A 22,225-nucleotide genomic window follows, 5' to 3' on the forward strand; every position below is an offset into this window, starting at 1 on the left:
AGAGACACCCAAACTCAAGTCCTGCTGGTCCCCAAAGGGGCTTTATGGCAGAACCCACCTAAGGCAATTTTTTGGGGTTGAGATGGAACAGGGAGCAGCCCTGACCCATACACAGAGTAGCCAGAAAATGCCTCAAAGGGGAAAGGGCAAGATGAGATGCATAAAAAAAACCCCAGTAGCTGGGGCTACTCCTCCAAAGAGGATTCCCTCTGTTCCCCCCCAAAAAAACAAAAATAAAAAGGGAATGGCATGTCCTTGTGCCTTCACCCACATCCATGTGGCTGTGGAAGACGTGGGATGAGGAGATCTAACAGGGTATTTTGTGGAGTCTCAGCCCTCCCCAAGAGCCTTTCCTGCCATCCTTGGGGATGGAGGTGACAGATCAAACACTCCTTTCTTGGCTGCTTCTTCCCCTTCCACACAGACCATTCCCTTCCCCTCACCCAGCCTTGTGGCCCTGAGCCATGGGAAGCCCTAACACGCCTCCTCTCCCAGGGTTCTGGCTGCATCCCAACCTCCCCCACACTCCAACCTGGGTGATTTATCACCTCAGAGAGGCTCTCAGCCCCCAGCTAAAGATGCTTTGGGCAGCTGATTGCCAGGGCAGATGCTGGTGGGCACTGGGAGATGAGGCTGGGGCCACCTCTGCGTGTGTGGGGGCTGAGGCTGTGACAGATCAGGCAGCGAAACGAGGAGTGGGAAACAGGAGAGGGACAAGGATCCCACCAGGATGAGCATCCTGAGGGACAGGGGAGCCATTTGCTAAAAGCCTAGAGCTCATCCTACCCTGGGAAGAAGCATCACAGCAGCAAAACAAAAAGAAAATTAAAGAAAAAAAAAACAAATGTGAAATGTTTATTCCCACCTGGCGTCACCTCCCTGAAGGGTCACAGCTGGACAAGATGGTCACCTTGGTGAGGTGACCACGTCTCCTCCTTCTCCCCGTGCACCCACAGGCATGTCCCAAACTCCAATCAGGGCTCTGGAAGCCCCTGGGGCCAAGGGCTCCAGCAGCAGCAGCAGTTTGTGAAGGTAAAGGGGGGCTTGAAGGAAGGCAGAGAGAGGGAAAGGGGGTCCCAGTGGCCTCTCGGGGCTGTGTTTGGCACAGAGCCTCCTCAGCATCCCCTCCCCAGGGCATGGAGCTGCTGTGGGAACAACTCTGAGGTCTCTGCCACACCAAGGTGATGCCCCGTGCTGCCCAGGCTGGAGATTCCCAGAGGCAGAGGTCTGTCTGGTCAGGAGGAATTCATGCTCTCCCACTGCCGGAATATGCGGAACACTTTGCAGGACTTGACTGAGAGGCTCTGCAAGAAGAGGGGAGCAAAGAGACAACCAGAGGTTAAGGTACTGCTACAGCCTCAAGGATCTGGTTGAAAAGCTTGTGTAGCAAGTGAAAAAAAAAAAAAAAAAAAAAAAGAACAAAAAAACAACCCATCCAAAATATCCTGATTGGTTGCCAGGAGATTAATTTGCTCCTCCACTTCATTAACCCTGTTTACCAAAACCACAGAGGAGAAGGAGTCCAACCATTCCCTAAATCCTCCTGTCTGGTCCCACAGGACCTGATGGAGCTTCCCAGCACAAGGCACAGCTGGAAGGGACCAACTCTGGCAGCCCAGAACCCCCCCATATCCTGGGCTGCATCCCCAGCAGTGTGAGCAGCAGGGCCAGGGAGGGGATTGTCCCCCTCTGCTCCGCTCTGGGGAGACCCCCCTGGGGTAAAGCTGTGTCCAGCTCTGGGGTCCCCAGCAGCAGAAGGACACGGAGCTGTTGGAGCCAGTGCAGAGGAGGCCCTGGAGCTGCTGGGAGGGCTGGAGCAGCTCTGCTCTGGAGCCAGGCTGAGAGAGTTGGGGGTGTTGAGGCTGGAGAAGAGAAGGCTGCAATGGGGAGACCTTAGAGCACCTTCCAGTGCCTGAAGGGGCTCCAGGAAAGCTGGGGAGGGACTTGGGACAAGGGCCTGGAGGGATGGGACCCTGCGAGGGGGAAGGGTTTCCAGCTGGGAGAGGGGAGATGGAGAGGAGATCTTGGGCAGGCAGGGAGGGAGGGAGGGAGAAATTGTTTGGGGTGAGGGTGCTGAGCTTTAGAACCAGGTTGCCCAGGAAAAGAGTCTCTGCCCCATCCCTGGCAGTGTTCAAAGCCAGGTTGGATGGGGCTTGGAGCAATCTGGGAGGGAGGTGTCCCTGCCCATGGCAGGGGGGTTGGAATGAGCTGAGCTTTCAGTTCTCTTCCAAGCCAACCCATTCCAGGATTCTATTTCTTGGGGAGGGAGGGAGGGAGAAATTCTTTGGGGTGAGGGTGCTGAGCCCCTGGGTGCCCAGGTTGCCCCCAGAAGCTGTGGCTGCCCCATCCCTGGAGGTGTTGAAGGTTGGATGGGGCTTGGAGCCCCCTGGGCTGGTGGGAGGCTGCTGGCTTTGGAACTGGATGATTTTGAAGGTCCCTTCCAACCCAAACCATCCCCTGATTCCATGACATGAACTTGGTGAGGACACAATCCCCCAAGACAAATGCTGAAGCAGAACTGCTCCACCAGTTCCTGCAGCTTAGCCTCAAGCAAAGCAGGGAAGAGCCAGGAGGAGGAATCCAAGGGGATCATGAGGCTCAGGGAGGCAGCAGCAGGTACCAGCTGCTCCACAGCTGCTCAGGAAGGAGGTTTGGGGCCTCAGCTCTGCTTCTCCAGCTCAGCAAAATCACCGATTCAACAGCTTGGCGGCTGCAGGAGCCAGTGGTCAGGATGCCTGGAGAGAGGGTTGGGAGGTCCCTATGGGGACATGGAATGAAACTGGATCTCTGGCAGAGCTGAGCTGCTGGGAAAAGACTTATTTATAGCAGCCCTTGAACAGATCCACACACAACCCATTGGTGTCACGGATGAGACCTGGCTGAGAGGCACTCAGAGAAGCTTGGCTGAGGGAAAGCTGAGACTCTGCAGACACCCTTGGTCCTTGTCACCCAGCTGGGTTTGCATTCAGCCCTAAAAAAGCCCATCTACCCCAAATTCTGCCTGCAAGCTTTCAGCCCTACGCAAGGCTGGGGCAAAAAGGGGTTTGGAGGGGTTGGGTTTGGGGCTGGAGGTGCCATGGGCTCACCACAGGCTCTGTCTCAGGCACTCTGTCACATTTTCTGGTGGCCAGGAGTGTGTCCAGTACCACTCTCCAGCCTGGCTCTGCCTTTGGAGGCTTCTTCTCCACCTGGGCTGTGGTATCTTCCAGGGCTTCCCCTCCCTCCACTGCGTTGACCCAGGGGCACCAATTGCGATGCTGTGAGCTGGGATCAAAGAAGCTCCTCAGAGAAGTGTCCTGGATGGATGGATGGATGGATGGGGGGAGGAGATGACAGTGAAGGAAGACAGAGACAGGATGGTTACAACCAGGCACCAATCCCATAACAAAACCCTCTCCCTGCCTAGCACCAGCCCTCAGCCCCACACCAAGGGGTCCTCATGGGGATCACCGATCCGTGATCAGGACCTCCCTTCCCTGGAGCCCTCTCCTCCTTCCCTCCTCAGATGGAATTGCATCCAAATCACTCACAGAGCTGCTGGAAGAGCAGAGCCGTGGTCTCTTGGGTCTACGGAGAGGACTGGATGGCACCTCCACGTTGTCCCCCTGCCCCATGCTGCGGGTGACAGGGCGGCTCCTGGGAGCAGGGGTGGCCACTTCCAGATCAGCTCGTTCTGGGGGGATGGGAGAATCCCAGCTCCGGGGTCGAGGGATGGATGGGGAGGGGCTCTTCTCATGCTGCCAGGGAAAAAAGGACAAGGAATTCATGGAGTACCTCTGGTCACCAGCATGTCCCTCAGCCTGGCAAAGGGGGGCTCAACCTGGTTCAAACAAGAGATCAAAGTTTTCTTGGGCATCCTGGCAGGAGCTGGGCCACCTTCCCTTCCAACCAGGAGCAGCTTGGGTGTTGGTTGGACATGAGTGAAGGCAGCCCCAGATTTGGAGCACTCTTGGTATCCTGGCTGGAAGGACTTTTTTCTGCTCTCCTGCAGGAGGACAAGACAAAGAGCTGCCAAGAGTAGGGGTAAAATTCTCAGCAGCCCACTCCTGTTGAAGACAAGGCACCAAGATGAGCCTCTTCCAAAGGGACACCCAAACTACACCCTGTGTGCCATCACCTGTATCACTCAGACACTGAATCATGGATGTTGGAAAAGATCATCAGAAGTCCAACCATCAACCAAACACCCACTAAACCATGACCAAAAGTGCCACATCTACACAGTTTTTAAGATCTTCAGGGATGGGGACTCCACCACTGCCCTGGGCAGCCTGGGCCAGTGTTTAATCATCCTTTCAGCAAAGAATTTTCTTCTACCCTCCAATCTAAACCTCTCCTAGAACAACTTGAGGCCATTCCCTCTTGTCCCGTGTTCCTTGGGAGATGAGACTGACTCCCACTGGCTCCAACCTCCTCATAGGGAGCTGCAAAGACCCCAAAGATCTCCCCCCTAAGCTCCTCTGCTCCAGGTTTAACATTCCCAGATCCCTCAGGTGCTTCTCTGAAGTTCATCAGCCCCTTCACCGTGTCCTCCTTGTTTTCAAGCCCAGCTCCATCCCCTTCTCTGGACACTCTCCAACCCCTCAATATCCTTCTGGTCCTGAGGAGCCCAGAACTGAACCCAGGATTTGAGGTGCAGCCTCAGTACAGGCAGATGATCCCTGCCCTGCTCCTGCTGGCCACACCAGTGCTGATACAAGCCAGGATGCTGGTGGCCACCTTGGTGGCCACACACATCCTGAGCCCTACCTGCTCAGAGCCCGGGGAGGCAGTGTCTTGGCTGCGGGTGAGCATCCTGCGTGGAGAGGTGGGCAGAAGCAGCAACCTCTCAGGGGGAGTGGGTGAAGCACTGGTGGGGCTGCAGGAGTCCAGCTCTGGCCCCCCAGATTCCAGCTGGTGAAAGCCCCAGAGCCCAACCTTCCTCATGCAACGGGAGCAGGTGATCACTGAGAGGTGCACGGAGCCGGCAGAAACGCTGTGGGGACAGAGAAAAGGAGTCAGGAGAAAAGGGAAGGGGACCCATCCCCCAAAAGTGCAGCTTTTGGAACACATGAAGGGATTTGGCAGAGCCCAGTGAGCACCTCAGTCAGGGGGCAGAACACTTCAAGGCATCAGGACCCCTGGGCTGAAGTACAGACTCAGTGTTTTTGTGTCCCCGTGTGGGAAGTAAAACAAGTCCATGAAATCCCAAATATAGAGATGATTTAAATAGGTTTGGTTACATTTCCATAGAATCCCAGCATGGGTTGGGTGGAAGGAACCCCAAAGATCATCTAATCCCACCCTCTTGCCATGGGCAGGGACACCTCCCACCAGCCCAGGGTGCTCCAAGCCCCATCCAACCTGACCTGAGACACTGCCAGGGATGGGGCAGCCACAACTTCTCCAGGAAACCTCTTCCAGGGGCTCAGCACCCTCACCCCAAAGAATTTCTTCCTCCCTCCCTCCCCAAGAAATAGAATCCTGGAATGGGTTGGCTTGGAAGAGAACTGAAAGCTCAGCTGATTCCAACCCCCCTGCCATGGGCAGGGACACCTCCCTCCCAGATTGCTCCAAGCCCCATCCAACCTGGCTTTGAACACTGCCAGGGATGGGGCAGAGACTCTTTTCCTGGGCAACCTGGTTCTAAAGCTCAGCACCCTCACCCCAAACAAGTTCTCCCTCCCTCCCTCCCTCCCTCCCTGCCCAAGATCTCCTCTCCATCTCCCCTCTTGCAGCTGGAAACCCTTCCCCCTCGCAGGGTCCCATCCCTCCAGGCCCTTGTCCCAAGTCCCTCCCCAGCTTTCCTGGAGCCCCTTCAGGCACTGGAAGGTGCTCTAAGGTCTCCCCATTGCAGCCTTCTCTTCTCCAGCCTCAACAGCCCCAAATATGTGATTGCTACAAAGAACACTTCATTTTGGCTTCCCACCAAGCATGAGCACACTCAGCTGTGACATTCCAGCCCAGTGTCCCCACCATCAGTCTGAACTTTTCCTGCACAGTGGCAGCTTTGCTCTTCCACATCATATTCCCTTTTCCAGCCAACACCCTTCAGCGAACTGCTTGACCCACAGTGTGGCCACCCTGCTCACAGCATAGACCCTGGGGAGATGTGAAGCTCTGGGTGATGAGGCTTCTGAAAGCCTGACTGGGGGTGACATTTCAGGGGTTGACTTCAACATCTAAATCAGCAACAAGAAAGGCAACAAACAGTTCACTTTTTTACAACTCTCTGCCATCTAAGAGAACACAGAAGGCTGGAGCAGCTCTGCTCTGGAGCCAGGCTGAGAGAGTTGGGGGTGCTGAGGCTGGAGAAGAGAAGGCTGCAATGGGGAGACCTTAGAGCACCTTCCAGTGCCTGAAGGGGCTCCAGGAAAGCTAGGGAGGGACTTGGGACAAGGGCCTGGAGGGATGGGACCCTGCGAGGGGGAAGGGTTTCCAGCTGGGAGAGGGGAGATGGAGAGGAGATCTTGGGGAGGGGAGGAGGGAGGGGGGGAGGGAGGAAGGAGGGAGGAAGGAGGGAGGGGGGGGAGGGAGGGGGGGAGGGAGGGGGGAGGGGGAGGAGGAGGGAGGGAAGGAGGGAGGAAGGAGGGAGGGAAGGAGGGAGGGAAGGAGGGAGGGAAGGAGGGAGGGAAGGAGGGAGGGAAGGAGGGAGGGAAGGAGGGAGGGAAGGAGGGAGGGAAGGAGGGAGGGAAGGAGGGAGGGAAGGAGGGAGGGAAGGAGGGAGGGAAGGAGGGAGGAGGAGGGAAGGAGGGAGGGAAGGAGGGAGGGAAGGAGGGAGGGAAGGAGGAGGGAAGGAGGAGGGAAGGAGGGAGGGAAGGAGGGAGGGAAGGAGGGAGGGAAGGAGGGAGGGAAGGAGGGGAGGAGGGAGGGAAGGAGGGAGGGAAGGAGGGAGGGAAGGAGGGAGGGAAGGAGGGAGGGAAGGAGGGAGGGAAGGAGGGAGGGAGAAATTGTTTGGGGTGAGGGTGCTGAGCTTTAGAACCAGGTTGCCCAGGAAAAGAGTCTCTGCCCCATCCCTGGCAGTGTTCAAAGCCAGGTTGGATGGGGCTTGGAGCAAGCTGGGAGGGAGGTGTCCCTGCCCATGGCAGGGGGGTTGGAATGAGCTGAGCTTTCAGTTCTCTTCCAACCCAACCCATTCCAGGATTCTATTTCTTGAGGAGGGAGGGAGGGAGAAATTCTTTGGGGTGAGGGTGCTGAGCCCCTGGGTGCCCAGGTTGCCCCCAGAAGCTGTGGCTGCCTCATCCCTGGCAGTGTCTCAGGTCAGGTTGGATGGGGCTTGGAGCACCCTGGGCTGGTGGAATATGTAATGATAGGGGGATTGGAACTGGATGATCTTTAAGTTCCTTTCCAACTCAAACCATTCCATGATTCTGTGATTTCCACCATGGATTTTCATGGTTTGATTAAAAAAAAACAAAAAACAAGTGAAATATGGAATATCCTCCATTTCACAGTGTGACATCCCCATTTCTCCACCCTCAGAGGTTTCACCACCACCACCAAGTGCAGCAGACACTTGGGTACCATCCCTGCACCCCCACCCACCTGCAGGTCCAGCCACAGAGTGCCAGGATGCAGGCAGGAACGTGCACCTGCAGGATTTCTGTGGCAAACTTCATGGGTGGTTTCTCTCCCTCCTTTTTATGCTCCAGTTCCTCCCCAATCAGCTGGAGGAGGAGGCTGATCTTCTCCTCTGTCAGGGACTGCAGGAGAGAGGAAGGTAACAACCTGAGAGAACCCACTGCTTCTACTCACAAAACATGTCCAATATGCACAAAAATCCACTTTTCTCTCCCCAGAAGGGCTGGGTGCATGAGGCAGCACCCTGAGCACTTCTGCTCTGGGTAGAAGCAATGGCTTCCTCCTGGGTTCTCTTGGTTGTCCTTGGCTGTGTTTGCTGAGACACAGAAAGGAAAGAAATTACCCAAATCTGTCAGCTGGGCTCCAGCCCTTGCTCCCAGTGGGAGTTAGATGTGGAGATGGGATGGGCTTCTGCTGTCTCTTCTCAGAGAGGGTGTTCTGCTGGGTTTCACAGCCCATGGTGGTAACCACAAAACACCTTCTGTTGATTTCTGCTGAATGGATGAAGAGTTCCCTGGTTCCTGCATGGTTTCTTCCTGCTGAGAGCCATCTGGTTCCCAGCAAGCAAGTGCCCAGCAAGCCAGACTTGGCTGGAGTGGAGCAGGGCCTGGCCAGGTCCCTCTGAGGAGGCAATCCCACACTTGTTCCTGGCTGCAGCTACACTCCAGCTTCTCCTGCTGTAGCTCCTGCTCTTCCCTCCTGCCTGCTGAGCCTCCTCACGTGTCTGCCTCACACAAGAGGTCCTCCTGTACCTCACTCCCTGATTTCCCTTCACCTTCAGGGGTCTCTGCCCACACTTCTGCTCTGGGGCTGCCTCTAGCACCCCAAATTCCTCATCCCACTGTCCTGGTTTGAGCCAGGATAAAGGGGATTTTCTGTCTTTACTTTTGCTTTCAGCTCAGTCTCTTGTCAGGAGCTGCACTTGCTGAAATTCACAGCAAGTTTCTCAGGCAGTGTCTGCTGCTGGGACTGATCCCACTCCATGGTTAGAGTTACTGCTGGAGAATGGGCTGCAGAGCCAAGGACACTGCTCAGCTCTGAGCAACATTTGGCCCTCCAAAAGGAGAAAAGGAGTCAAGAGGTCCCACCTGAAACCCTCCTGTGGGGAGGAACAGACAAGAGAAATGACCAGAATTGACCAAACAGAGGATTCCATCCCATACACCCCATCCTCAGGAGAAATTGGAGGGATCCCCAGGCTCAAACCCCTTCCTGCTTCCCCTTCTTCCCCTCTCCCTCTTTGCTTCAGCATCCTGGGAGGATTCCATCCCTTCCTCTGCCTCTGCTCCTGATCCATCCCAGCCTGAATCTGTGTGTTCCTGCCTCCAGCTCCCAACTGCTCCTGACCCCAGGATTCCAGCCTGGACTTTCCCAGGGCTGCCCTGCAGCCTCAGTGGGGATGGGAGAGTTCTTGGGGGAAAGAGGGGAGGAACCTGGGATCAATTTTCCTGTAGATTTGTATAGATTTAGTCATTTTTCCTATTTCTCATTCCTGTTCCATTAAAGCTGTGTAGTTTAGTTCCCAACCCATCAGTCTCTCTCCCTTATTCTCTCTCCTTTCTTTATCAGGGAGGGGGATTAACAGACAGCATCTGTCACTCAGTTGAATTGCCAGGCCAGTGTTAAACCCTCACACCCACCTAATGCAACAACTGCTTTGTGGGATTCCAGCTAAAAGAGCAATCCAGGAGCTGCCACATCTCATGGAGGCTGAAGGACCTTCCCAAATCACTTTTCCAGGCAAGAGAGCACCACACAAACCAGGAAAAGTGCAGAGCAGGACACTCCAGCCCACTTCCCACTGTGGTGACACAAGCCAGTTGTGCCTGTGCTGGTCAAGGGCTTCCATGGCACATGAGCCTTTCCAAGATCCCTTTTATGGGCTTCCCAAACCACCAGGTGAAAGTACTCCCTGGGGAATGTCTGAGGAGAAAGTCAAGGCAAAGAGAGACCACAGGAAGACAGGAGCAGGGCTGAGCTTTGCCTGTCACAGAGCTGGAATCTCTGATTTGGAGCTCACAACTGTTTTGGTCAGGGTTTGCACAGCACAGGTGTTTCTGGCATCATCACCAGGGACTTGAAGGCACCTGACCTTGTTTTCAGAGGAGAACTCACCATGGTTTTCATGTCCTCTGGTCTGAGGGAGGGCAGCTGCAGCTCCAGCTGACAGAGGCTCTGGAAACGTTCCAGGAAGTCCTGGAGAAGAGCTCTGGGCTCATCCACCAGCAGCATGGCAAAACGATCTGGAGAAAGCAAAGGTGGGAGGTCTGAGCTGTGCCACCAACCTCCCCCATCCTCCCCTTATCCCACAGGGCAAGAGAGGAGAGGAGGTCAGCCAAGGTCACCCTGTAATGGTCTCTTGGCTTTTAAAAGAAAAGCTGAGCACAGCTTTTGTCCTTTGCAACCACCCCTCCCCACACAGAACAGCTCTGAGGAGATCTGTTGGCCTTTGACACTGAGAACTTGAGGAGAAAGCACAATTCTGATCAGGGGGGAGATGTCCCTGCCCATGCAGGGGGCTGGATCTTGATGATCTTTAAGGTCCCTTCCAACCCAAACCATTCTGTGATTCCTACAACAGCAGCAGGGGTCTGGAGGTTGTGTTCATGCTGCTCCAGAGATCATCTTTTGGATCATCAAAATTCTCCCACCTGGAGTACCACATCTAGCTCTAGGGCTTTCAGCATGGGAGAGACATGAACCTGCTGGAGTGGGGCCAGGAGGCCACAAAAATGACCAGAGGGATGGGACAGCTCTGTTAGGACAGGCTGAGAGAGTTGGGGGTGTTGAGGCTGGAGAAGAGAAGGCTGCAATGGGGAGACCTTAGAGCACCTTCCAGTGCCTGAAGGGGCTCCAGGAAAGCTGGGGAGGGACTTGGGACAAGGGCCTGGAGGGATGGGACCCTGCGAGGGGGAAGGGTTTCCAGCTGCAAGAGGGGAGATGGAGAGGAGATCTTGGGCAGGCAGGGAGGGAGGGAGGGAGGGAGAAATTGTTTGGGGTGAGGGTGCTGAGCTTTAGAACCAGGTTGCCCAGGAAAAGAGTCTCTGCCCCATCCCTGGCAGTGTTCAAAGCCAGGCTGGATGGGGCTTGGAGCAATCTGGGAGGGAGGTGTCCCTGCCCATGGCAGGGGGGTTGGAATGAGCTGAGCTTTCAGTTCTCTTCCAAGCCAACCCATTCCAGGATTCTATTTCTTGGGGAGGGAGGGAGAAATTCTTTGGGGTGAGGGTGCTTGAGCCCCTGGGTGCCCAGGTTGCCCCCAGAAGCTGTGGCTGCCCCATCCCTGGCAGTGTCTCAGGTCAGGTTGGATGGGGGTTGGAGCACCCTGGGCTGGTGCAATATGTAATGATAGAGGGAAAAATGAAATCTTAGGGAGAAATTATTTGCTGTGAAGTACCCAGCTCAGAGTACCCAGAAAAGCTGTGGCTTCCCCATCCCTGGAACCATTCAAGGTCAGGTTGGATGGAGCTTGGAGCACCCTGGGCTGATGGTAAGTGTCCCTGCCCATACAGGGGGTTGGCATTGGATGAGCTTTAAGGTCCCTTCCAACCCAAACCATTCCATGATTCTATGGCAGAAAGGGAGGAAAAAAAGGAAATGATGCCAGGCACAGGCACTAAGCAGGCTTGGAGACACCCACCTGGGCAGGGGCTGTCTGGCCAGAAGCAGAACTTCTCATGAGCAGTGCACAAGGCCTTCTTCAGCTCCATGCAGCGCTCCTTATCTGCAAGGCAAAGCTCACAGCTACTCCCTCTGGAGCCACCTCCTCAGGGAATGGTTGAGAAAAACCAAACCAGGAGAAGAAGACACCAGGCTCCGAGGGTTTCCCTGCTCCTCCTGCTCATCACAGATGTCACCTGAGGCTGGAGGTTGCACAGCCTGAAGCTCTCACCTCTTTCACCTCCCTTCCCACCCAGGAGCTGCTGCTGCTGCCCCTCCAGGCAACCACAGAGTGGTGGTTCCTTCCTCAGGATGGCTCCAGGGTTCAGCTCCACAACACCATCACCACGGTGGTTCCAGCTCCCCACAGCCCAAATTCCCTCCTGTTGCCAGGCACAGCCACCAGGGAGCAGGGGAGCTGCCAGCACAGGGAAAACAAAGCTCAGCCAGGGGGTCAGGGACCATCTGCTCTTGCCAAAGATACCTCCTGGGCTGCTGCCAGGCCCCTGGTAACTCACCCAACCCTTCCACCCTGGCTGCAGGAGTCAAATCAGTCACCTCTGGGAATAAAATCCCCCTCAAAATAATAATAATTAAAAAAAGATTTAATACTTAATTTAACTTGTTGCCACCTTTCAGACCCAAACTGCTTCTTTTTCAGTTTATTTTTCAAGCCCTCCTTGCAGCCTCTGTTTGGTTTAAGGTTTCCCTAAAACCAGGGTGATGATCACCTGAATAATAAAGCCAAGGTTTATTTTAAAAAGGAGATAGTCTGAACAAACAGCAGACAGCAGCACTGAGTGACCCAAAAGGAAACCTTCCCACAGCTCCTCAGAATTCCCACAGAATCCTCAGGGTGCTGAGCTTTAGAACCCTCAGAGGGTCAGAAATTGGGGCTGCACCCTCTGCCACCTTCCAGGTCAGAAAAACCCTGGCAGAGAAGGAAATGAAAACCTTTATTTGTGGTGGGGTAACCAACACCTTTCTGCAGAGGACAGAGGTGGGGAAAGGGAAATGAGGGTCTGCCTGGGTTTGTCTGCTTTGGAGAAAAGGAGGCTGAGGGGTGACCTCATTGCTCCTAAAAAGCCTCCAGAGGAGGGGAAGTGGAGAGGGAGGAGCTGATCTCTGCTCTCCAGAGACAGGACTGGTGGGAATGGTTCAAAACCACCTCAGGATTTGATACAGGAAACATTTCTTTACTGAGAGGGTGGAACAGGTTTCCTGGAGAAGTGGTTGATGCCCCAAGCTTTAAGGACAAGGACCTTCATGTGTTTTAACTCTTGGCCAGTCCCAAAGCAATCAGGGATGATCATCACAGGTCCCTTCCAAGTCTCTTCTCCCAAAAAAAAGCAACAGGACAAGAGGAAACAGCCTCAAGTTGCACCAGGGGAAGTACAGATTGGAAACTGGGAGCAATTTTTTTCTGGTAAGGGCTGCCCAGAGCAGGGCTGGAGTCCACATCATCCCTGGAGGGGTTTCAGAGCCCTGGAGATGTGGGGATGAGGGACATGGGGTGGGGGTGGCCTTGGGCACTGCTGGGTTTAGGTTTGGACTTGATGAGCTTAAAGATTTTTTGCAACCAGAGAAACTTTAGGATTCTATTCTAACCCATCTCTGACAAAGGGAGCCAGAAGTTTCCTCATCTTCTCACCAACTAAAGATTTATTTGACTCATACTTTACTTTCAGAGCCATCAAACACCCACCACCACCCAGGACAGAACTAAGGAAGCCATTCATGCCCACTGTGAGACCCAGACACCCCCAAATCCCACTGCCCACCCCCCCTGGGGTACATACACTTGTTGAAGTCACAGGTGAGCTGGAGGCTGACACAGAGGAAAGCCTGGCAGCTGGAGCACTTCAGCATGTCACACTCCACGTTGGTCCAGCCATACCTGGCACAAACCAGGGGGGACAGCTCGTGGGGTTTGCCTGCCCACTTCAGGGGGTGCTGGCATTAAGGATAAAACTCAGTAAATGATGGGGTGAACAGTTAAAGCTTTGGTCAGGGTCATAGAAAGGGAGAGAGAGTTGGGGGTGTTGAGGCTGGAGAAGAGAAGGCTGCAATGGGGAGACCTTAGAGCACCTTCCAGTGCCTGAAGGGGCTCCAGGAAAGCTGGGGAGGGACTTGGGACAAGGGCCTGGAGGGATGGGACCCTGCGAGGGGGAAGGGTTTCCAGCTGGGAGAGGGGAGATGGAGAGGAGATCTTGGGCAGGCAGGGAGGGAGGGAGGGAGAAATTGTTTGGGGTGAGGGTGCTGAGCTTTAGAACCAGGTTGCCCAGGAAAAGAGTCTCTGCCCCATCCCTGGCAGTGTTCAAAGCCAGGCTGGATGGGGCTTGGAGCAATCTGGGAGGGAGGTGTCCCTGCCCATGGCAGGGGGGTTGGAATCAGCTGAGCTTTCAGTTCTCTTCCAAGCCAACCCATTCCAGGATTCTATTTCTTGGGGAGGGAGGGAGAAATTCTTTGGGGTGAGGGTGCTGAGCCCCTGGGTGCCCAGGTTGCCCCCAGAAGCTGTGGCTGCCCCATCCCTGGCAGTGTCTCAGGTCAGGTTGGATGTGGCTTGGAGCAGCCTGGGCTGGTAGGAGGTGTCCCTGCCCATGCAGGGGGTTGGGACTGGATGAGCTTTGAGGTCCCTTCCAACCCAAACCACTCTGTGATTCCATGATTCTATAGGATGGAGCCTGTGAAGAAGGGGACAGCAAAGGGTGACAGCAAAGCAGAGTTGGGGACAGCTGGAGAGTCAGCATCAGGAAGGATATGGTGAATGTTTCTACTCTGCTGAAATAGGCTTCCTTGCTGGCAGACTCCAGGGAGAGAGCATCCATTTGAGAAGACCCATTAGCTGATTCCAACCAGTTGGATGTGTCCTTCCTAAAAGGAACAGCAAGTCAGCCAGGGAAGCATCTGGAGAGATTTCCCTAATCAAAAATCTACAGACCATGTTTATAACCTCTCATCCTTCAGGCTGACTCTTACCAAATCCCTTTCTCCAAAGCTCCAACTTTTAATTAGTTTATTAATAAAGCAATTTTTAAAAAATTACAATGTAACAAGCCAAGATACACATTAAACACTTCACAATCATAGAATGTTTGGGGTGGGAAGGGAGCTCTGGAGATGCCCCAGTGCAACCCCCCTGCCCCAGCAGGATCCCCCAGGGCAGCCCACACAGGAACACAGCCAGGGGGGTTTGGAAAGGCTCCAGAGAAGGAGACTCCACAACCTCTCTGGGCAGCCTGGGCCAGGGCTCCCTCAGCCTCACCCTCAACAACTTTCTCCTCATGCTGAGCTGCAACTTCCTATGTTCTTAGCTCCCAGTATCCCTTAGATGCACCAGTACTGTGTTGCAGTGCTTGTTAGGGCCACCAGTACCACCTCCCAGTATACCCAGTACCTCCTAGTCCAACCCACACAGCCTCCCAGTGCTCCTCAGTGCCCCCAGTACTGCCTCCCAGCACACCCCACCACCCATCTCCCCCACTGTCTCCCAACAATCTCCCCCCACATCCCCAATATCTCCTATCACCTCCCAGGACATCCCCCCCACTCCTCTCCTTAAGACATCTCCCAGGTACCCCCTCAGTCACCCCCCAGGACACCTCCCTAGTCAACTCCTAGGACCCCCTTAGCAACCCCTCAATACCCCCCCAAAGTCACCTCCCAGACCCCCACGCCCCCCAAGTCACCTTCAAGGACCCCCTCAGTAACCCCCCAGGACCTCCCCTTGAGTCACCTCCAAGGACCCTCTCAGTAACCCCTCAGTATCGCCTCCAAAGTCACCTCCCAGGACCCCCCCCAGTCACCCTCAGTAACCGCTCAAGTCACATCCCAGGACCCCCTCCAGTCACCTCCTAGGGACCCCCTCACAAGCCCCCAAAGTCACCTCCCAGGACCCCCCCAGTCACTCTCAGTAACCCCCAAAGTCACCTCCCTGGGACCCCCTCAGTAATCCCCCAGGACACCCCCCAGTCACCTCCTAGGACCCCCTCAGTAACCCCCCAAAGTCACCCCCCAGGGACCCCTCCCAGGACCCCCCCAGTCACTCTCAGTAACCCCCAAAGTCACCTCCCAGGGACCCCCTCAGTAATCCCCCAGAACACCCCCCCAGTCACCTCCTAGGACCCCCCTCAGTAAGCCCCAAAGTCACCTCCCAGGACCCCCTCCAGTCACCTCCCAGGGACCCCTCCTAGGACCCCCTCAGTAACCCCCAAAGTCATCTCCCAGAACATCCAAAGTCACCCCCCAGGGACCCCTCCCAGGACCCCCTCAGTAACCCCTAAAGTCACCTCCCAGGACCCCCTCAGTAACCCCCCAGGACACCCCTCCAAGTCACCCCCCAACACCCCGCAGTTCGCCTCAGTGCCATCTCCCAGGGCCCCCCAAGGACTCCTCACACACCGATGTCTCAGCTCCCCCCTCAGACCCCACCATTTCCCCCTATCCCTCCTTCTCCTCCTCCCTTCTCACCCCTCGGCTCCGGCAGCTTCGGGGGCGATTCCCCCCTCGATGAGGTGACGGATCTGTTGGGGGGTGACAGGGGGCGGCTTCCCCCGCGTCCCCCCCACCGCTGCCGTCGCCATCTTGGTCCCTCAGCCCCTCAGGAGCCGGGGAAGGATGAGGTGAGGGGGGGGAGAGGCGGGAAAGGCGGCAGCGCAGGATCCTTCCTCCTCCTCTCTGGGGCTCTTCATCCCCCTCCGCTAACCCCTCACAGCTTCCTCCTCCTCACAGAGGAGTCACGCAGCCTCCATGACAGCGGGCTCAGCCTTCCTTCCCCAGGATCCCCCACCCAACCCCCTCACTAAACGCCGCTTTGGGCGCTCTCCCGCCGCGCAGGCGCCGCCATCGCTACCTCAGCCCCTCACAGCAACGCCCTTCACCCCGCAGCCTCCTCCCACCCGCCAAGAAGCTCGCGTTTTATAGGCTGCGGCTGTAGAAAACCATCGTTTATTGGCCGCTGGCGGAGGTTCGGGGTTTTGTGAGGGAGTGTGGGGGGGTAGGGAGGAGGCGGTGGCGACGACGGCTCCGCCTCTGGCAGCCGCGGGGCTCTCCCTGAGGTGGAGCGGACGGGGCCATGTCTGCGGCTGAGGGTGCCCGGGAAGGCGTCAGGGAAGGATCGGGAGGTGCTGAGGGTGATGGTGGCCTCGGTCTCCTCAACCGCTTCGTGCAGCTACCGGGAAGGCCGCGATCGGCGGGTGAGTGGCGGGCGGGTCACCGGAGGAGCGGGGGGGGAGGGTGACAGGGTTGTCCCCAAGGCCTCGTCACCGGCCGGAGCACCCAGGGCCCTGAGGGGACGGAGACCCCCAGCTGGCAGCTGTGTGTGTGAGCCAGGCTCTGGGGAGATGTAGGGAGGAACTGCACTGCCCCATGGATCCCGAATCTGGGGGGGTCAAGGGGGGTGGGAGGTGTCACCCTGTCCCCAAGGACCCGGTCCCTGAGGGGATGGATACCCCGCAGTTAAGGGGGTGGCCCCCTTCCCCACAGCTCTGAGACATTTTGGGGGGGTCTGGGGTGCCCTGTGGTTCTAGAATGGGGAGTTGGGGGGTGTCAGCTTGTTCCCAAGACACCCAAGATTAAGATACTTGCAGCCCTGAGGGGATGGATACCCCGCAGTTAAGGGGGTGACCCCCTTCCCCACAGCTCCAAGATATCTGGGGGGGGTCTGGGGTGCCCCATGGTTCTAGAATAGGGAACTGGGGGTGTCACCTTGTCCCCAGGACACCCAAGATTAAGATACTTGCAGCCCTGAGGGGATGGATACCCCACAGTTGAGGGAGTTGCCCCCTTCCCCACAGCTCTGAGGCATTTTGGGGGTGTGTGGGGTGCCCTATGGATCTGGAATAGGGGCCTGGGGGGTGACACCGTGTCCCCAAGACACCCAGGATTAAGGTACTTGCAGCCCTGAGGGGATGGATACCCGGTAGTTAAGGGAGTGACCACTTTCCCCACAGCTCTGAGACATTTTGGGGGAGTCTGGGGTGCCCTATGGATCTAGAATGGGGAGTTGGGGGGTGTCAGCTTGTTCCCAAGACACTCAAGATTAAGATACTTGCAGCCCTGAAGGGATGGATACCCCACAGTTAAGGGGGTTACCCCTTCCCCACAGCTCTGAGACATTTTGGCGGAGGTGCTGGGGTACTCCTAAGGACCTGGAATAGGTGGTGGGAGGTGTCACCTTGTCCCCAAGACACACAGGATTAAGGCACTTGCATCCATGAGGGGACAGATACCCCACAGTTGGGGGGATTACCCTTGTTCCCACACCTCTGGGACATTTTGGGGGGAGTGGGGTGCCCTAAGGACCTGGAATGCGGGGGGCAAAGGGGGTATCATCCTGTCCTGAAAGTCGTGGGGTGTCATGGACCAGGCATCTGAGACTCTGAGGGAATGGATAGTCTGCAACTGGGGGGATTGCACTTTTTCCCACAGCTCTGAAACATTTTTTGGGGAAACTGGGGTACCCCATGGAGCTGGAATAGGGCTTTTGGGGGTGTCACCTTGTTCCCAAGATACCCAAGATTAAGATACTTGCAGCCCTGAGGGGATGGATACCCCTCAGTTGAGGGGGTTACCCCTTCCCTACAGCTCTGAGACATTCTGGGGGGGGCTGGGGTGCCCTGTGGATCTGGAACTGGGAGATGGGGGTGTCACCTTGTCCCCAAGACACTCAAGATTAAGATGCTTGCAGCCCTGAGGGGATGGATAGTCTGCAACTGGGGGGGATTACCCTTGTTCCTACAGCTCTGAGACATTTTGGGGTGACTGAGGTGCCCTAAGGACCTGGAATGGGGGGGCAAAGGGGGTGTCAGCTTGTCCCCAAGACACTCAGGATTAAGACAGTTGCATCACTGAGGGGACAGATACCCAAGAGTTGGGATTACCCCTTCCCCACAGCTCTAAGACATTTTGGGAGGGAACTGGGGTACCCCATGGACCTGGCATGAGTGTGGGGGATGTCTCCCTGTCCCCAGGGTGTCATGGACTGGGGCACTTGGGGCCCTGAGGATGTGGATAACCTGTAGCTGAGGGAGGTGACCCTCTGCCCCATGGTTCTGAGACATTTTTGGGGTGACCTGGACCTGGAATGGGGTGGTGTGGGGAGGGCTGGGACGTTCCCATCCCAACAGCTCCGGGATGTTGGGGCCCAGATCTGTGAATGGGGGTGGTCACCCATTTCCAGATAATCTTAGGGGACCCACAGTCTCATGGGGTGGGTGGTCACCCCTCTCAGAACCCCAGGACAGGGGTCACCCCTCTCCTATGTCCTTTGGGGGATATTCCCCTCCTTGTCTTGGTGGTGTCAGTGCTTTGGGGGGTGATTTGATGCCCTCCAGGGATGGTTCATCCCCGTAGGCATGGGATAGGGGGTGGCACAGGGTGTTTCACTGTCCCCACCTCAGTGACTCTGTGATCCTGGATGGGCTTGGGCTGACCCAGGGTGCCACCACTCCTTCCTACTGGATCAGGGTCTGGGCTACCAGAGGATGATGAGATGTGTGCCCAGTCCCCTGCCCTGGGTGATTCTTCCTCTTTTCCATTGTTTTCCTAGCAGTGTTGGGGGGTTTATTCCAGAGATTCTGGGGGTGTGGGTCACCCCAACCCCACCAGCCCTGGAATATTAGCAGGAAGAGCCTGGGGTTAACCTACAGTCACAAAATTAGGGAAATCATCCCCATCCTGACAGTTCTGTGAGGGATGTGGGGGCACCCCATGGTCCTGTGAGGAGGGGGTATTCCCAGCTGGTTTGGGGGATCCCCACTTCCTTATCTTGTGCCCTCCTGTTACTGGGGTGCTGCCACACAGGATGGGGTTACCCTAAACCCTGAGCATCCTTCTTCTGCCCCAGCCACCCATCACCCTGCCACTCAGGGGGGCTCTGTGTGAACCCCCCATTGCCTCAGGGGTAGGAGCTGCCATTCCACACATCTGGAGCACCAGGGAAGGAGTTCTCAGCCCAGGGTCTTCACTTCCATCCCTGTGAAACCTTGTCCTGCAGCAAGGATGCTTTCAAGCCTGGTGCAAGACCACTCTTGAATTTGCTCCACACCTTCTCTTTTGGGGGCAATTTTTCCCAATATTGTTTCCTTCCTTCTCTGATAAGGGCCCTTTTTTTGGGGCCCTCCTGTAAGACCTGCTTCCTTTCCTTTCCTTTTCCTTTTCCTTTTCCTTTCCTTTTCCTTTTCCTTTTCCTTTTCCTTTTCCTTTTCCTTTTCCTTTCCTTTTCCTTTTCCTTTCCTTTTCCTTTTCCTTTTCCTTTTCCTTTTCCTTTTCCTTTTCCTTTCCTTTTCCTTTTCCTTTTCCTTTTCCTTTTCCCTTTCCCTTTCCCTTTCCCTTTCCTTTCCTCCCCCTTCTCCCCCTTCTCCCCCTTCTCCCCCTTCTCCCCCTTCTCCCCCTTCTCCCCTTCTCCCCTTCTCCCCCTTCTCCCCCTTCTCCCCCTTCTCCCCTTCTCCCCCTTCTCCCCCTTCTCCCCCTTCTCCCCCTTCTCCCCCTTCTCCCCCTTCTCCCCCTTCTCCCCCTTCTCCCCCTTCTCCCCCTTCTCCCCCTTCTCCCCCTTTTCCTTCCCCTTTTAATTGTTGGTTTGAGTGAACCACTTGCAGCATCTTCCTGACAAGACAGGTTTGGAATGATCCCACTCTTTTTTTGCCTATGGATTCTATCCCAACCTGGAACCTGCCCAGGGGCAGTGATGCTGCAGCCCTGGGACCAAACTTCAACCCCCATTCAGCTCAACCTGAGCCCTCAGCCCCAACCTTTGCCAACCGAAACCTGACTTTCAGTCTGGCTGAAAAAAACCCGACTTGATGGGAGAAAAAACCCACCCAAACATTTGAGTCAATTGCTGGAGTTTTCTCCCTCTTTGACATCTGTTCCCTTCCCATTTAGAGAGCTCCAGTTGCAGCCCTTACATAAGCATTGATACAGAGAGACAAGAATGGTTTTTTTTTCCCCCCTTCCTTCAATTTCCTTCCAGCCAGGTTTGTTTTCTCACCTCCCCATTCCCTTGCAGAGGTTCCAGGAGGAATTCCTTCCTTTTCCCCTCAGCATTAGTGAAGACTCTTTCTCTATAGCATGCTGTCTGCTTTTCATCCCACTTTTAGGAGTAATTCCTGGCTGGAATTACTGCAAAGAGCTCCAAGAGCTTTGGCTTTGGGCATGTTCACCACGTCCCTCCCTGCAGACCTCCTGTGCTCCTGCTGAGCCCTATGTCCTTCAAATTACCTCTGGGCTGTCCCTGTTTTAGGGTTCTGCTTTCCACACATTCTCCTTCCCCCTCCCCCTGCTGTTTATAGAAAAGATATTTTACCTTTTTTCACCTTTTTCACTCTGGAGAATTTCCTTTGCACTGGGAGATGATGACCAAAGGTAAGCAGGCAGGAGCTGGTGCCAGTGTTGTGCCCCTCTTTGTGCTTTCTCAGAGTATTTCTATCTGAGGGTTTCCCAACAGGAGCATTTCTCAAGAGGTGTCTACAAAAGACTCTGTTGATGGCTTAACAGCTCAGGAAAAAAAAAAACCAAAAAACCAAAGCAATTTGTTTGTGTTTTTGCTGTCTTGTGATGGGGAAAATTGTGTGTTGGTTAAGGGAAAGGAAGGAATTATTTTTAGGCTTTTCTGCTTTAGAAAGATCAAAAATGTCTTATTTTAGGTGGTGTGTGGTTTGTTCTTCTCCTGATTGAAAATCTTCCTGTCCACATTTACATTTTTCCAGCATTTTTCTCAGGATTAAGTGGACAGAAACAATCTGGAAGCCTAAGTATATCTTTGCTTCTTGTGTGCTCAGCATTTAGGTTCTGGTCTTGAGCTGTAATTTCCCCAGTGTTCCAGTCACAGTAGAGTGGTTGGGGATTTTTTTTTGTGTGTGTGAAGAAGTTCAAAGTTTCTGATAGGCCCTTAAAAAAATACACAACAGAACCCCCAAATATTCCAAACCTCTTTGTGTCATGTGAGGGAGGAAGCTTGAAGCCAAATCCTGGGCTGGACCTGCAGGGGAATTTCTGTCAGAGAGAAAGAGATATGGGATCATCCCTGACAAACAACCCAAAAAGGGAAAACCAAACAGCCCAAGGAAAACTCAGCTTTAGTGTTACCTCTCTTTCTGAGGCAAGGATTTCCTCTTTTGCTCTGCTGTCTCAATAAGGACAGTTCACTCACAAGGACTTTTTTCTCCTCAGGGACTTCATTCACAGGTGTTTTCCTCTCTCTCATGGATTACAATCCCATTCCTGTTCTTCTCATCACTGGAAATAGAGACAATTGATTGCACACTTGTAGAAATATCTGAAATATCAGAGAATCATTGAGTCATGGAATGGGTTTTGTGCTGGAAGGGACCTTAAAGGTCATCTGGTTCCAACCCCCCTGCCATGGGCAGGGACACAGCTCCCAGTTTTCTCCAAACCCCATCCAACCTGGCTTTGAATGTTTCCAGGGATGGGGCCACAGCTTCTGGGGGCAACCTGGGCAACCACGGGCTCAGCACCCTCACCCCAAACAATTTCTCCCTACCTCTCTCCCTGCCCAAGAAATAGAATCCTGGAATGGGTTGGGTTGGAAGAGAACTGAAAGCTCAGCTCATTCCAACCCCCCTGCCATGGGCAGGGACACCTCCCTCCCAGATTGCTCCAAGCCCCATCCAACCTGGCTTTGAACACTGCCAGGGATGGGGCAGAGACTCTTTTCCTGGGCAACCTGGTTCTAAAGCTCAGCACCCTCACCCCAAACAAGTTCTCCCTCCCTCCCTCCCTGCCTGCCCAAGATCTCCTCTCCATCTCCCCTCTTGCAGCTGGAAACCCTTCCCCCTCGCAGGGTCCCATCCCTCCAGGCCCTTGTCCCAAGTCCCTCCCCAGCTTTCCTGGAGCCCCTTCAGGCACTGGAAGGTGCTCTAAGGTCTCCCCATTGCAGCCTTCTCTTCTCCAGCCTCAACACCCCCAACTCTCTCAGCCTGGCTCCAGAGCAGAGCTGCTCCAGCCCTCCCAGCAGCTCCAGGGCCTCTTCTGCACTGGCTCCAAC

General features: G+C 55.1%; 2 protein-coding genes across 2 annotated transcripts in view; one reads left to right on the top strand and one right to left on the bottom strand.

The window, feature by feature from the left end:
• Positions 1–834: 834 nt before the first annotated feature.
• On the bottom strand, positions 835–16,083 carry ZC3HC1 (zinc finger C3HC-type containing 1). The gene is made up of 10 exons (XM_030455764.1): positions 15,688–16,083; positions 13,980–14,091; positions 13,017–13,167; positions 11,198–11,281; positions 9,676–9,803; positions 7,525–7,682; positions 4,750–4,975; positions 3,531–3,737; positions 3,087–3,296; positions 835–1,304 (listed from the first exon to the last, which is right to left on the bottom strand). The coding sequence occupies exons 1-10, from the start codon at positions 15,798–15,800 to the stop codon at positions 1,236–1,238; spliced, it is 1,458 nt and encodes a 485-aa protein (XP_030311624.1). The 5' UTR covers positions 15,801–16,083; the 3' UTR covers positions 835–1,235.
• Positions 16,084–16,237: 154 nt separating this feature from the next.
• KLHDC10 (kelch domain containing 10) overlaps positions 16,238–22,225 on the top strand; it is a 30,719-nt gene continuing 24,731 nt past the window's right edge. Inside the window, exon 1 of the mRNA XM_030455787.1 lies at positions 16,238–16,412. Coding sequence (XP_030311647.1) covers positions 16,292–16,412 — 121 coding nt within the window. The 5' untranslated portion in view covers positions 16,238–16,291. The remainder of the gene's footprint in view (positions 16,413–22,225) is intronic.

The sequence above is a fragment of the Calypte anna genome, chromosome 1 (genome assembly GCF_003957555.1).
Source record: "Calypte anna isolate BGI_N300 chromosome 1, bCalAnn1_v1.p, whole genome shotgun sequence".
NCBI lineage: Eukaryota > Metazoa > Chordata > Aves > Apodiformes > Trochilidae > Calypte > Calypte anna.

Coding starts and splice junctions, on each gene's coding strand:
- ZC3HC1 (XM_030455764.1), bottom strand. CDS start 15,800: ATGGCGACGGCAGCGGTGGGGGGGACGCGGGGGAAGCCGCCCCCTGTC. Junction 4,976..7,524: donor CTCTGTGGCTGGACCTGCAG/GTGGGTGGGGGT, acceptor CTGTCCCCACAG/CGTTTCTGCCGGCTCCGTGC. Junction 1,305..3,086: donor TGCCTGAGACAGAGCCTGTG/GTGAGCCCATGG, acceptor CTCTTCTTGCAG/AGCCTCTCAGTCAAGTCCTG.